Source organism: Octodon degus, unplaced genomic scaffold, assembly GCF_000260255.1.
Source record: "Octodon degus isolate 3935 unplaced genomic scaffold, OctDeg1.0 scaffold00087, whole genome shotgun sequence".
Taxonomy (NCBI): domain Eukaryota; kingdom Metazoa; phylum Chordata; class Mammalia; order Rodentia; family Octodontidae; genus Octodon; species Octodon degus.
Window position 1 is genome coordinate 3,173,780 of NW_004524663.1, and position 16,571 is coordinate 3,190,350.

The following is a 16,571-nucleotide window of genomic DNA, read 5'->3' on the forward strand; positions in this document are numbered from 1 at the left end:
ATCCGGGTGTGTGTCCTGCAGACACAGTATTCCTTCCTTTACTCAGCAAATAGAATTGTGGCTCTGGATAGAAATAATGTGTTGGGGAAATCATGCTCTTGAACATGCAGTTGAGTTGGTCAAGACCTTGACCTCTCCCCCAGAGTTGCAGCTCTCTGTAGGAATTTCCCTGCTGAGGGTAATCACCCTAAGTGGAAAGGATCTGAGGAATACAATTCTGTTTTATTGTAAAATAAATTTATCTTTCTCCACAATCCTCAGAATATTTATGTTACTTAGTTAAGCACATTTTGTTTCCTAAGTAATGTGGCATCCAAAGAAGTATAATCCTCTGAAGAGCTAGATTAAAGTATTTAACTCTCTTGAAGTAGAAAACTCCTAAGTACATAAGAATAATGGCCTTTTGCAGTTACATGAAGACAATATTCTGAGAAAGACAAATAATGGAGAAATGAGTTAACTACCAGTGAAAAGATTTTCAGATTATCTTTTATTAGATAATTTTATTATTTTACAATAGCCATTTGGATATGCAAATATGTATAAATAGATACAACATTCTAAAAACTAAAAAGCAGTAGTTTACCAAATCCGGTTGAGTTCACATCACTAAACATTTTATCAAATATAAAAATTAGTCAAATTGTTTCACAAGTTTATAAACAATCTTGGGTATGTGTATATCAACATTTTCAAGCTTGCTTTATCAAAAAGAGTGCAAATTCTATTCATGTGCTTATTGTGACTTCAAAAAGTAGTTCAAAGGGAGAATGAAGAAGTAGCGTTGCATTATAACACAGCATTAATTAATACTGACTTACTCTTGGACTGCATGAAAGAGCTTTATTATCACATGTGGTGAAAATATTAAAAATTAATACTCCATTTCTATGAATAAAACATAGAAAATAAAACTGTATTTTCTAGGCTAGCTAGTTACAATGAAAACTGCATTCATTCTTTAGATATTACTGACAACCCCCATTGTTTAAAAATATTTATAATACTTGAAATTTAAGAGAAACCCACAAGACCTACTCTTCTCCCAATACATTCACTGAATGCAGATACAATGAGCACATTCATTTTGAGCGTGCCCTCTATTTGTGTACTTTAAAATGACTATAATATAGTGCATTTGTATTTTCAAGTGGCACCAAAATTAAGGTGAATGATCTATGCAAAACCATCAGCCTGTTCATCTAGTAACAGTTGTCAAATGAAAAAAAAAAAAAAAAAGCCCTGAGTCAGTATTTTTGCAAAAGTAATGAAAGTGATTGCTGTGAAGTCATTTTATAACTTAGGAAATGGTTCAGACTGTCCAGTATTCCTTTGTTTTCATTTTGATTGAAGAGAAGTATAACCTTCATTTAGGTAATCCAATTTAGATAATTTTTTAATACTCGATTTCATTTAAATCCTCAGAATATCCTGATGATTGTTGAGCTGCATCTTCCATGTCTGTTAGGAAAGACAGATAACAAAATGCTTTCTATTTTTATTGCACAAAATGTATTTAATTTACATTGTTATAATTTGAAACTATTGCAGGCAGCCGAGTTAGATAAAAATATTATAGGCAGTCGGACAGGGCCAGGCCCTTAAAGGAGACAGCACAGAAGACAAAATGCCTTACAACGGTGGGAGGGGCGGATGTTCCTGCTGTGAACCAGACCTAAAGATCTAAAGGCCAAACAAATGCTAAAAGAGTAGCACCTGGGATTGATATTCTAAATAGGTATCGATCACCTGGAAAGACCCAAGTGAGTCACTAGCCCAACCCCCATCAGGAAGAGACCCTGTCCCAGCATTCCAACCCCCAACAGGGAGAGACCCTGTCCTGTATTCATGCCCTATTCATGCCCGCTTGCTACGTGACTCGCTTTCCCATTTGATATTGGATTTAATCAGTTTTACCTGAGCAATGGTGCTTGCAATCCCATTGGTTGACCATAGTTTTGTCTCACCCCACATCCACCTAAGTGAGTTCCCCCTTTCTCCACCTTAGCCCCACATGGTATAAAAGTCCCTGGAAGAGACAGCTTCTGGGGAAACTACCCGCTTGCCCCCCCCCCTCCTGTCTCTGTCTTGGACAGGAGCTTTCTTTCCCCCAATAAATATATTCTGCTCATAACCTCTGTTTGTTCCTAAAAATTCATTCTTTGGTTTTAGAGAACATGAATTCGTGCAGGTCAGGTCGGAGGATCGTTTTCCCATGTCATTTGGAGGTTCCCTAGATGGTTTGGAGGTCACCCACCCAAGCTCAGTTTTTCTCCCTGTATCAAAACTACATGGCAAAATCTTTTTCAATCAAGCATATATAACTGGAAAAAAAATTATTTACCTGTGCAGGGTCCTGCTTGAAATTTAATATCATCAATGGCAGTATCACTTCTTATCGACACTCCCCGAGTGGCTTCAAAGATTATCTAAAAAAAAATTAAATAAATAAATAAAAATAAAAAAAATTGAAGATTGAATTTAGAAACAGTTCTCAGATTAAACTATACAGGTTACAGCTGATCTAGGCTTCATGGGTTTGGAAGTTTAGATAGCTCTCAGGGTCCCTTTAAGGAAAAGGTTACATAATTAATTCAAATTTAGGCACAGAAAGACATTTATTTGGCATTTTAAAGACATCCATAATAAATTACCGGAGGCTTGGAGACTTAGATCGCTTTCTTTTTTTGCAGTACAGGGGATGAATTTAGGACCCTGCACTTGCCAGGCAAGCGCTTATTCTACCGAGTTATCTCCTTGGCCCCATTAGATCTCTTTCTTTAGACATCTCTTCAGAGATGCTTATCGTAAAGGTTTCTTTTTCTTTTTTCTTTTAAAAATTTTTATGCATTTGGTACAGGGTCTGCAGGGTCTACAGGGTCTCACTATGTAGATCAGATTACACAGTGATTCTTCTGTGTTCAACCTCCCAAGAGCCAGAATTTCAGGTTTGCGCCATCACGCCCTGTCTTAGTGCTTGCCGGGATTGTGGATTGTGGGGTGGGGGGCGGGCACAGCAGGCCAGGGATCTAACCTCAACCGGCCGCTGGCTCTGCCTAAGCAGGCGCTTTAGTTCGCTGAGCTATCCCGCTGGCGTGAAGGTTTCTTATGCTGAGGTAGCATCCTTTTCCCCACTTAGAGCGCTGTGCTCCCAGCATCCTGTAGCATCCACAGCACTGTGGACGTGAGAATCCAGGCAGCACACACTTCCCCAACGTCTCCATAAATCCACCTTGGGCACTTGTGCCAGATGGAAAGATTTAAGTTGACTGATGAGACTCACAACATCAGAAACACAGTTCAGGGAGGCAAGGAAATCTCTCAACATTAGGATCTGAGAAGAAAATGACTGATCAACTATTCTTGTTCTAGAAAAGGGGCTGGGGAGATGGCTCAGTAGAATAAGCGGTTGCCTGGCAAGTGCAAGGGCCTGAGTTCAATCCCTGGTTCTGGAAAAAAAAAAAAAAAAGAAAGAAAAAGGAAAGAAAGAAAGAAAGAAAGAAAGAAAGAAAGAAAGAAAGAAAGAAAGGAAAAAGAAAAAACAGATTGCCAGGTCTAAGGCTACCCTTGCTGTAACAAACTTCCAGTGACTATAGGGAGGCTTGAGCAAAGTGAAAATCGTCAGAAGACATATTTGCTCTACCCATTTTATGGGCAAATGACTTCCCATTGGACTAGATTATGATTTAAATAAAAAAGAAAGGGGCCAGGGAGATGGCTCAGTGGAATAAGCGCTTCCCTGACAAGCACAAGGGCCTGAGTTCAATCCCTGGTTCCACAAAAAAAAAAAGAAAAGAAAGAAAGAAATCCAACTTCATCTAAATTAAATATGAATTTATTTACTTATTTTTGTCTTTTGAGACAGGGTTCCACTATGCAGTTAAGGCTGGCCTTGAACTTGCTTAAGTAGCCTAGCTTGACCTCAAACTCATAGTAACCCTGGCTCAACCTCCCAAATGCTGGGATTACAGGTATGCACCACCATGCCTGGCCTTACATAAGAATATAAATTGAATAATAACTTTTTTGAAATCAGTGACTCAAAGAAACTTTAGCGATAGATATATGGCAAAATACAATTAATTAAAATTCTGATGACATAACCTAGAATGGTCTTAGGTATTCATTTGATTGGCTAAGGACACCCAAACAGCTGGTAAAGAGTTTCTGGAAGAGAGTGGCTTTTGAATCAATGGACTAAGAAAGGTCTGTCCTCAACCAACATAGATGAGCACCATTCTAGCTGTTGAGAGCCCAAGTAGAAGAAAAGTTAGAGGAAGGTGAATTCACTGTCTCTTTTGGAACCAGAGCACCCTTTTTCTCTAGCCTTTGGATATCAGAACTCCAACCTCTTAGGCTTTCAGACTCTGAGACTTACACCGGTGGCCTTCCCAGCTTTGTAGGCCTTTCACCTCACACTAAGAGCTATACCACTGGTGCACCAGTTCCAAGCCTACAGGTTTAGACTAGTCAATGCTACTAACTTTTCTAGTTCTCTACCTTGCTTGACACATTACAGGAATTCTCAACTACTATAATTTCACAAGATAATTCATATAGTAAATCCTTATCTGTCTGTCTGTCCATTCATCCACCCACCCACCCACCCACCCACCTACCCATCTATCCATCCATCTCTATCCAGCCAGTCAGCAGGCTATTGATTCTGTTTCCCTGGAAAAGTGATTAGTATTCAACCTTAAACAAAAAATCCAAATAAGTGTCAACGTAAGACTGTATCTTAATACATCTAGGTAGGAAGATATGTGAGCACAGATATACAGTTTTAGTTTTAGAACAACAGTGAAATCTCTTCTTTAACTTCAAACTTTGCAATGGAAATAGAAAAGTTTTAAATGAATTATACTCTGAATAATCTATGATTTGGCCACATTGAATGGCATATTGAACATTGCTCTGTTTCCCTTGAAATTTCAAACTATCCCACAGCATCCCTCTAAATGCAGTTGAGTGTCTCAGGCCATAGCTTGAGAAACAAGAACATATTTTCTAACTTAATTTTATATTTATTCTGTTTCTTCTATAAATAAATAGGGCTGGTGAGATAGCTCAGTGGTCTAAAACTCCTGCTTAGGCAACTTCAGGGACAGCAGTTCGATCCCTGGCACCACATGCCACGCCAGCCTGCCCCCAGGGAAGGTTGAGCTGACCACACACACAAAAAAAAATTGCCAGGGAGATGGCTCAGTATAATAATTGTTTCCCTGGCAAGTGCAAGGTTCTGAGTTTAATCCCCAGTTCCACCAAAAAAAAAATAAATAAAAATAAAAAAGAAATAAATAAAAAAGAAAAGAAAGAAATTAAGGGGCCAGGGAGATAGCGCAGCCATTTGGAGACATGGTTCTTAGTATACCTGTGAGTACTCAGCGCACAGCACTTCCTAGTAAAAATCATAATTAATGATACAATGGATGTAAACATTTCAGTGAGCTGAGAATTTATCTAATCCTTTCCTTCAGTAATACCAAAATCTAAGAAAGCAAGGTAGAGAACATCTAAAAGCAGAAGGGGAAGGATAATGAAAGGAATCAAAAGGAAATAGAATGACTTTGTATTTTGGATCAATAGTCAGATTTCTGCTTAGAACCAAATCAAATCCCTTAGGAAGGAGAGTGATTTAGGTTTTTCCCTTTGATGTATTCCTCCCACAAGGATAATCTGATGATTGACAGGTCCTTATGAGAACACTCACATATTTTGCCCAAGGACCAGCCTCAAAAGGCATCAACACTGCAGGATTCCAAGCCCCATCCACGCCCGCTCACCTCCACTGAGATGGGCATGTCTACTTCCCTTGCTCTGCCCTGACTCCAGTCTCATATCTAGTGCTCACTGGAAACACTCACTTCCACTTCTGATATTTTAACAAAACTTAGCATGGCCACAAATGCATCAGTTTCCTTCGTGCACACACTGTCCTTAGTCCAGATCTTCTCTGCTTAGTTTTCTTCATCTATCAATAGCATCTCAGTTCACTGTAGCAACTGCTCAGGCCAAAATCTGTGGCATCATCTCGACTTCTCTGTTTCAGTCCAGCTCCACAGTGTGCACATCTGAAGTCCTCTGGGCTTGTGACGACACCTCACAACTGCTACTCGGCCCAGGCCACCATTCCTCTTCCCAGGTCTCCTTCCCCCTCTGCAGTGTGCTTCCTACATGGCAGCTGGAGTGAACGTTTTGCAGTCAGCTCAGATGAACTTTTCCAGGCCACCTGATGACTTTCTGTTGCTCTTGGAAGAGATTTCGAACTCTTGCCCTTCCCTCCAGGGCCCTCCATGGTTATCCCAATGCTCCTTCGGTTGCATCACCTGACTTACTTGACTTCTTCCTTCGCTTGCCTCCTTCCCCTCTACAGGGCACAGTGTGATGTTTGGATATATGTGTACGGTGCAGAAGAAGTAAATTAAACAGTATATCTATTGTCTTGCTTACTTAAAATTTTTATGGTGAGACATTTGAAATTCATTGTTTGAAATACATAGACTATTATTTTACTATTGTGTGGTACTAGAATTTAGCATATTATTTATTGTTGAGTATAGACACCCTTCTGTGCAATAGATCTCGACACATATTCCTCCTGGCTACCTGGGACTTTATAGTCTTTGACCAACAACTCCCTATTCTTTCCCTCTGCCTACCACCACCAGCCTCAGGTAGCCCTCTGGGTTTGCCTGATCTTTCCCCTAATCTGTGTCATATGAGATCAATTGAAAAACTTAAACAGGCCAGAGCTCTATAGGTGGCCAGCATATAAAAGATGGCCAATCTTTGTGCACTTGAGTGTGACTGCATTTTATTAGACATTAAGATGCTTGGAACACTTGGTTTAGTCTGGTCCCCTGAGGTTCTTTGGGACTACTGAGGGACTCACTAACTCCAGAGGAGATTCTTATCTGTTCCATCTAAACCAAAGGGGACAGTGTGGAGTCTTCCTTCCAGAAAATCTCATTATCCTGTAACCTCTTGGATTTGAAACCCAGATGCCTCACTGTTCCAAGAAGCAAATCTAGTGTATGAAAAGTCCCATGCTTGAGCCAGAGCTGAGAGTTTTAAAAAAATATTTGTGTTGGATTGGGGGGGTTACATCTCAGTAGCAGAGCACTTGCCTTGCATGTGTGAGGCCCTGGCTTCCACCCTGTATCACGATAAATAAATGAAAGAATAAATGTTCCAGCACCACACCCAAAGAGTCAGATTCATTTTGTCTACCATGAAGATTCTCTATCTTAGGATGTATCAGAACCACCTTGTGGACTTACTCAAACAGATTTCTAGGGCCCCAGAATTTCTGATGCATTGTTTCTGAGGTGACACCCAAGCACAAAAATTTCAGGTGAACTTGCATTACAGGCATTGTACATCCTACTGGTATCTGGACCATGTATTGAGAACCCTCTGTTAAGGTTAAAAGTATGAATGTTCTAACCAAATCAAGCCAACATTTCTGATAAGGACAGAATGTATTAAGTTCTTGAGAGACCTACTTTCTTTGTATAACAGACATACCACTCTCAAAATTATTGACGGGGCTGTTATTCCTCACTAAATTTCTCAAAAGTTTATCTATGTTGCACTAAATAGCCTATGTTGGACAGTGGCATACCTTCCTTTTGTCCCTGGCTATGTAGCAGGGTGATACCTGGGTGGCACTGTATCCTGGCCACCTGAGCTTTTCTAATTCCTCCCAATTTACAGATGTAAAAAATTATTTTTCAGTTGTGGGTGGCACAAAATAAAGCCTTCATTTTGGACAACTCTTTCCAGGAAGAGCTGGGCTTAGACCAGGCAGCTAGTGGCTAAAGCTAAGAAATTTTGGCCAAGGAAGTTGTCAGCCAGAAGCAAGAATGAGGAGGGAGCCAGGCTCAAGAATTCTGCAGAACAGTTTTTTTCTTTTTGAGACAGGGACTCACTGTGTGGTTCAGGTTGGCCCTAAATTTACTACGTAGCCCAGGCTGGCCTCAGACTTGCAGTGGTCCTCCTGCTTCAACCTCCCAAGTTCTAGGGTTCCAAGTGTGTGCTACCATGCCCGGCTCTGCAGAGAAATTTCAAAAACAGGAGTATCACCCCAAATCTTTCTGCAGCATTGGCCCACAATAGGCAGGTGGAGTTGGTGGTTATCAGAAGGCTACCCTGTGGAGGACCACCTGGGTGACTCCTTGAAAGAGTAGCAGGTGCCTCCATTTTGGCTGAGCCTAACCCTGTTTTCATATCTTGATATGTACAGAGCTGGCTAGGACTTTCCTTATTCCTTCCATCAGCTTTAAGCAGTGCATTTCAGTCTAGCTGAGGCGCTGGTGGTAGTGTTTGAAGACAGCAGCAACCTCCGCCGGTTGCTCTTTGTACGAGCTGGGATGAGGTGGGATGTAGAGCCAACGATCCATGCTGCTGGCTGCGACTGAGCCTTGAGATAGAGGCTATGGCTTCCTGGGACTTGAAAGATCACACATCAGAGCTAAAGCACAAACCCCAAAACATTAGATACTATCTCAATTGTGTATTGCAGATTACTCTCTGCAAATCCTACTCTCTGCATACTGCAGAAACAAATGCAAGCCTTCTACCTAGCCCAGCACAAGGCATTCACCCACTTCCTATCATTCTCACAGTCACTCATCCACAGGCCATTCCTTTCTTCATGAATTAATAAAACCTGGGTTTGGCCATGGGTCAAGTTCTTTGCTCCAGATAGCCATCATCATGGCTACCCTTTGGCTCCCCATAACTACAAATATTCCTTAGTGTCTTTATTGTCACCATGGGTTGCACTGGTTGTGACAGATTAGAATTAACTTGATGTGATTCCAATAACATATCCATAGGATTACAAACATAAGCCTCCCCAACTGAGACAAGGACCAGGAGGGGCTCCCTGTACTATCTTTGTTCTCTAGGCTACACTGACTGCCCATCTCACCTATTGGAATTTAAAAAGATCTTTCCTGTTGCTGCCTAGATTTCCTTGTGCTCAAGATCTAGGACAGAGGTTCCTATGGGACATGATTGGGCAGAGGTAGGACAGGGACTTGGGATCAAGACTGTTTACGTCAATGCAATGATGGGAGTAGAAGCTAAAAACAACTCACTCTGGACCATACACACTCTTAAATAGAGGCGCACAACAAAAGCCCTTGCGAGCACGTGGGTAGCGATGCATGAGGGACACAGCTGCAGCTGCTAATTAGGCAACACCATATTTAGAAGGAAGGACAACTTCGTTTGGGAGCTTCGCAGGACACATGAAACAGTCTCAACATTTATAACGTACCAAGACAAAAATAGGCTTTCATCACTGCATTGCAAAAAAAATTACTTCATGCAGAAATATCCAAAGCGTTCTGTCCCCAACTAATTTCCCATTCACAGTTGAGATTTAATCAATGTAGAAGCTAATTATGTTTACTCTTAAACTAATCCTGCTTTTGTCTGTGACCCTGAAAAAGGACAACATACTCTCTTGGTGCTTTTGCTAGCAAGTAAAAAGCAGGGCCCGCGAGGTGGACATGCCGGCTCGCTCAACCCACATCTCTCCCGCTCACCTGGTGCGGCTGCGGGCAGCTGTACTCAACCAGGGCTCGCAGCCAGGAAACGCTCTGCTCGCCTCTTCGTCTCCACAGCAGAGACTCATCGCCGGCTTTTTCTTTTCTCAGGTACACACTCAGCAGACCAGTCCCCGCTCCATACATGTGGTAGAAGAAGGTCAAGCAGTGTTTTCCGGGCACACCTCGCAGAGGCCCGGACAGGAGGAGTGCTTTCTGCCCATACACCATGTGCGAAGCCTCGATGTACATGTAGTAGCCTTGGGAGAATGCAGAGCAAGGATTGTTAAAAAGGACACAAGGCACATCTGCTCCTCTCCCACTGTCCCTGGAAACATGGTGACTTAACAGCCGTGCCGAGAAAGAGTTTTGTAACTCAGTGGGATAGGTAGGACCCAAGGAGAATTGAATGATACAAGAATTAGACTATTAAACAATTTTTTAGACATGCAGTGATTTACAATCCTGTTTAACAGGAATTCACATACCATTATTTCAACACTAATGTGGCGACTTTCACATCACAATTTATCTTACTAATTCATAGGCAACAGCTTGAAGCTTTCAAATGCTTACCCCACACCCCCAACCCATGTGTTCAAATCCTAACCCCAAAGATTGGTCAGAAAAAGGTACTTTTTTTTTTTTTTTTTTTTAAAGCAGTGCAGAAGGCCAGTGCCCCACAAGTGAGATTGATCCCCTTACAAGAGAGCCCAGGTTCTCCCTTGTCTCTTCTGCCCTTTGAATGCAGGAGGAGAAGATGACATCGATGAAGAAAATGCCCTCTCCCAGACACCAGGCCTGCTGGCACCTTGATCCCGAGCGAGTAACTTTCCCTTGTGTATAGGCCGCCCTGTCTGTGTTACTTTGCTGGAGCAACCCAAATGAACGGAGACACAGCCTCCCCCTGAGTCTCAGTGCAGCTATCCTGCTTGCTTAGACCCAGTACCACAGTGTCCTGTGCCACCGTCTCCTCTCGTCCTCCACTTCCAGACTCAGGAATTCCTGTTGGTTCCACCCTCAAGCATGTGTCCAGTGCCAGTAGTGGAGGAGGGTGTCTGGACTCCCAGCATTTGAAAGGTTGTAGGATGGTGAGTGTGAGGCCATCCTGGTGTATGCACTGAGTTCAAGTCCAGCCTTGAGTATATAGTAAAAAGCTATCTCAAAAACATTAAAAAAGCAAAGGAAGGAAGAGATGTCTAGAATCCTCACTTTTCACTACTTACACAAGCTGCTATCATTTCTTGCAGGTACTAATGTAACACCTTCCCAGTTAGTCTGTCACTTCATTCATTCATTTATTCATTTTGGTTTTTTTGAGACAGTGCCTTACTGCGTAGCCCAAGTTGGCCTCAAACTCACAGGATCCTCCTGCCTCAGCCTCCCAAGTGCTGGATTACAGGTGTATACCACAATCCCTGGCTATTTCAGTTATTTTTATAGCATTTAATTGCCTCTTAGCATACTACATAATTCCCTGATCTTTATTGTCTTTCTGTTTCCTGCCTCTAAATTATGAAAAATGCAAAGATTTTCCTTATTTAGTTCACTGTCTTCCTGAGACACTGGCACTAGTCTAGTTTTTAGTCTTGACTTTCCAGATACTGTTTGTATTTTAAGGATACACATAAAAGACAATACCAAGTCAGAGCAATGGGGCCAATGCCTTTACTTAAAATTTACTTATTTAAAAAAGATTTTAATTCAAATAATGGAACTAAACAAAAAAGGGGATACAGATGAATGTCCATTTTGTATGTGTGCATTCAAAATGGTTGGGATAGATAAATAGTTATATTCTCTTAAGGAATAGAGGGATTTGTTCTGATACTGTTTGTAAATAGGATATCAAGTCTGCATCTTGTATAGCAATTAACCACTAGGAAGAATGCATGCAATGTATTAATTATTAAAACTGTCCTACCAATTTGGGTTGAAACCGTCTCATTACTATTTGTTTCTCAATAAAATTATGGGGACGGGGAGGATGCAGTTCAGCGTTCTGATGGTCCAGGGGATTCCAGAGTACCATCCTTCACATCCTAATTCTAAGAAGCAGGATTAAGGGAAGGAAAGAATAGCAAAGCACATGCACTGGCTCTCAAGGAAATTTCTAGAAGCTGCCACATGCTATTTCTGTTTGTATTTTAATGGCTAGAATAATCAAGATATAGTAGTTAATTGTGTTATGGACAACATTAGGCCCAATTAGAAAATGGAGAGCTCTGTTACTAAGGAAGGAAAAAAGAATAGATACGGGCTAGGGTAGGCAAAAAGTTGTTTGTGCTACTGTATCATATTTTATAGTGTCTGTTATGTATTGAAAACAATGTTGGGTTGTTTATAATAATCATCTTGCTTGTTCACTAAAATATGTGTCTTAGATACTATTTTTCCATTTTTGTAATTGAAGAAAGTCAAGTAACTTGGCTGGGATCACATAGTTAACAGGTAGCAAAGCTGCAACTTCAGTGCAGGTTCATGTGATTGCAAATTCCATGTGCTGGCTGACTTGTGAGCCAGGTTGGCAGAAAACAGCAGCAGCCCAGGGACCTATCTTTGTGATTTTTTTCACCAAATGTAGAGCTAACTCTCTGCTGCTGCGAGTTTGGCTGGCACCAATCCTATGTATATAGAACAGTACCATCAAAAGTATTACTGTCTATTATTAAGATAGACTATGAGGGTAATAGATGATAATACAATCAGAGCAGCCTATCATTGCTAAGTTTCATTTACCACCAATCTAAGGTTTTCTTTTTCAGTCCTGGTTTTCTGACCCCTCAGGTAAAGAGCAAAATAGACAATCTGAAATTATGAACTTGAAAGGAAATTTTATATCAAAAGGTTTTAAATTTAAAAAAGAAATGTTTAGCATTGAGTAGGAAAGGAAACCTTTTTATCTAGCATATACTGAGATTTCAAAGGTGTTTTTTCTTTTGCTAAAATAAAGCAAGAGGAAATGAACATAATTAATTTTAGATCATAATAGTAGAATGGGTTACTGTGAGAATCTGGTATTTTCTCTTTAAAAAAATGAGCTTTGTGTCTGAATTTATTTAGATGCTTCTGGATTTGAATGTAATATATTAAAATTGCATGCTTTGGTGAAGAATAAAAAAAAAAAAAAGATTTTAACAAGCCAGGCATGGTAGCATATGCCTAAACCCCTCCCTACTTAGGAGGCTGAGGCAGGAGGATCACAAGTGCAGGCTCAGCCAGGGTAACTGAGCAAGATCGTGTCTCAAAAAAGAAAAAAGGAAAAAGGAAACAGAAAGTCTTGGGATATAGCTCATTGCTCCCTGAGTTCAAGCCTCAGTATTGAAAACAGCCCACAAAAAGCAAACCCATGAGTTTGCCTGCTGATCAGAATTTGGCCCCTTGCTGCCCAAAGCAATTATTCCTTGTTATTCTGCTTTTTCCTCTTGGCTTGCCCACGAGACTTCCCCTTCTGAGGAAAGATCAGAGCTTCATGGAGGGCGAGGCTAGTCTGCCTCACACGTGCTTGGACACAGAGAAAAGCCCTGGGTGTAGATAAGTTTTACCACATTACAGCCTCAAGCACTGTTAGTTTTCACAAACAAAAGCTCTGGACAAGAGCCAGGAAGTCCCAGCACTGACACTTTGGACCTGCTGAGGCACTGCTGCCCCAGACGAAGGCATCCTGGCTGGGGAAGGGATGGTCGGCTGGAGAAAACAAACTGCTACACAATAGTTAGGATAGATATACAGCTACTGTCTTTTAATTCAATGAGAAGAAAGATTTGATTAATAGTATTTGGACAGGATATCATGTCTGCATCTTGTACTACAAATAACCACTATGAAGACAACATTATGCAATGTATTAATTATTGAAACTGTCAGGCCTGGGGAGAAAGCTCAGTAGAATAAGCACTTGCCTGGCAAGCACAGGGTCCTGAGTTCAATCCCCAGTTCCGCCAAAAAAAGAAAAAAAAAAAAAAAAAAAAAAAAAAGAAAGAAACTGTCCTACTAATCAGTTCTGAAACTGTCTCATTGCTATTTGTTTCTCAATAAAATTAATTTTTTAAAAAGAAAACAAACTGCTTTTCCTATATGGCTCACTGCTTAACATTCAGGGGTTACAGCACGTTTGCTGGGAGATCAGAGTCCTGTCTGTCCTTTGCGTCACAGCTGTCACGTGCACATGTGCAGATGCACACTGCATCCTTAATCTTGACTTACGTACGAAACAGCTGTTTCTCTAGCTCCTGGCCAGCTTTTTCAGGGCTGGAAGGAGCCGTGTGGTTTGGTGAAGAGCTCATGTGGAAGGAGCAGCTAGTTGCATCCAGTAAACTGGATGATGAGGTCTAATAACTGGGGACACACACACACACACACACCCTTTGGCAAGGACAGTTACTCAAGGTGTCTCTCCAAAATGTTTCTTTATCTTTAAATGATTTTAAAAGTTTTTCATAACTGAGTACGGAACTCCAGCTTTGGAAGGTGGTAAATTCTGGAGACAGATGGTAGTGACTGTGCGCAATGATGCGACGGAACTTTGTGCCACTGAATTATACGTTCAAAGTGGTTCAAAGGGCAAATTTTATGCATATTTTACCATAATTTTTTTAAAAGTTCATCCTGCAAATTTTTCTGTATAAGTAGGACCTGACAATACTAGAAACTAGCATAAGTTATGAGATGACTGGAGACACTGGAGATTTTGATGATCTAAAGCTAGTTTTATGATTTCAAACTAGTGGGGTAGTACAGTTACACGTCTGCATGTCAACAACCAAAATTGTTTTCTCAGTTACTCTTCTCTCATTGCTGGGACAAAATACCCAACACCCAAAGTGAAGGAAGGAAATGTTTATTTAGCTCACAGTTGGTGGAGGTTTCAGCCCATATTCAGCTGACTCCAAGGCAGAGCGGCACATGGTAGAGGGCAGCCATTTATAGTGGTGGAAGGCAGCAAAACAGCAAGAGCAAAACGAAGAATAACAGCAACAATGGCAACAGAGAGCAAGTCTGTCTCCTTTATGTTGCATTCAGGCTATGTGCCTCAGGCTGGGTGTAGTACTCACACCCATAATCCCAGTAGCATTTACACCCATAATCCCAGCAGCACTCACACCCATAATCCCAGTGGATCATGAGCTAATCACAAACTCTAGAAGTATACCCCATGATTGCATGAGGCTTTGGGGAGACAACTAGACACAAACCATAACAGTTGTTAATAGGTAAGGACTTAAGCCAGGCCCAGTGGTGCAGGCCTGCAATCCCAGCACCCTCACAGGCTGAGGTAGCAAGTCTCAAGTCTGAGTGAAGCTTGGAACAATTTAGTGATTCATGAGACCCTACCTCAAAATAAATAAAAAGTGCGTTGGGGATGTAGCTCAGTCTGAAGGCCCTGGATTCTACCCCTGGTACTGTTTGTTGGTGTGGAGGCAGGGAGGATATAAGGGGGAAACAAAAGACAAGGACTTGAGAGAGATTGCTGTTAAGTTCAGTTATACAAACATATGTAAAACTCCAAATAATTCATTTTGATTTTGTTTTCTCTAAAGCACAACTTCACAAATGCAGTTCATTTTTGATATTTTAATACATGATTAATTCATACAAGAAGGTAGTTTTCTTGCCAGTGAAAAAGAGTCCTATTCTCACTTAGTATCATGTCAGAAGAAAATTTAATTACCAGAAATGGTGAAGATTTCCTGAAACCCTAAGAGGTTCCCCCCCACCCTCTCCCACACGCAAAGTAAAGAAAATCAAAGAACAGAAGAAAGTGAAAAAATGACAGTATCTCTTTTTCTGGAATTGTTCAAAAGCATGATGCAGAGCGGCTTTTCTGGGCAGCAGCTGGAGGGGGAGGGGGGGTTGGCTGCAGTCTGCTCCCTGGGGACCCAAGAACTGGAGGGTGGAAGGTAATTTCTCATTAAACCGGATGGGTGCCTGTTGGCTTGTCCGTTCCATTATCCCTTGCCTCCAGAATCCCTGCAAGAGCCAGGTCAACTAAACAAATGTTTACCAAGAATATCGGCAGTGTGACATCCTATAAATGTAAATAAAAGGACAGAGCCCAGGAGGACCCCGGGGGTGTCTGTGAAGAGCTGCCTTTATTGTCTTGTAAAGAAGTAGCATCTGCGTCAGGAAGCTTTCTGGTCCTGCAGGGTAGAGCTGTTTGTGCAGATGGTGGCAAGAAATGGATAAATTCTGAGTCCACCCAAACTTGATATAAGTCACTAGCCATCTGCCACAAATGCCTTTATTCTTTTAGTAGGAGTCAAATGATAGGGCTAGATTTTTGTTGTTGTTATTGTTGTTATTTTACTAAAATGACTAGTGTTGCAAATGTTTCCCAAGTTCAGTCCACAAATCTGTCTTTCAGAGTTCCATTTTTTGTCTTCCTATGTATTACCTGTATTTATTTACAGTTCTATTTAAATAGATTTCATTTTTATTGCTTAAATACCTTTGTTCAAATAGGAAACTTAACCATAAGTCTATGAAATAATGGTTTTGAAGTACTGGTTATAGATACTTTTCAGACCTGGGTATTCCAGCCAAATGGAAAAACAAACAAACAAACAAACAAACAAACAAACAAGCCAAGCTTTTGAATCATCTTGTGTAGATGTAATGTAACTGGGAAACACTGCTTTAAGGTTTCTATCAAAGCTTTGATTTCTAATAACTTTACTAGTACTTATAGATTATGGCTTTTCTATTTTTTTTTTTTTTTAGAAACACAAATAACATAAAACAGTGAGTCCAGGAAACTATTTCAGAGATAAACATCAAAATTTTTTTTGTCTTTTTGAAACAGGATCTCAATCTACAGTTCAGGTGGATCTTGAACTCACTTTGTAGTCCAGGCTGACCTTGAAGTGCTCCTGTTGCCTCAGTCTCCCAAGTGCTGGACCTGTGCCACCACACCCAGCAAACACCAAATTTTGTAGAAGATTCAGTAATTATATAAATAATACTACTATTCATTTCATTGTCAAGTCTTTTTTTTTTTTTTTTTTTTTTTTT

At 40.8% G+C, this 16,571-nt stretch overlaps 1 protein-coding gene across 2 annotated transcripts in view; it reads right to left on the reverse strand.

Moving 5' to 3' along the window:
• Nucleotides 1-473: 473 nt before the first annotated feature.
• Mamdc2 (MAM domain containing 2) overlaps nt 474-16,571 on the reverse strand; it is a 195,338-nt gene continuing 179,240 nt past the window's right edge. The window contains exons 12-14 of one of the 2 annotated variants that reach the window (XM_004637164.2): nt 9,561-9,820; nt 2,345-2,429; nt 474-1,461 (exon numbers count right to left, since the gene is read on the reverse strand). In XM_004637164.2, coding sequence (XP_004637221.1) covers nt 1,397-1,461; nt 2,345-2,429; nt 9,561-9,820 — 410 coding nt within the window. In that variant the 3' untranslated portion in view covers nt 474-1,396. Of the gene's footprint in view, nt 1,462-2,344; nt 2,430-9,560; nt 9,821-16,571 lie in introns of those variants that run through there. The other variant, XM_023721949.1, reaches the window with a different exon arrangement.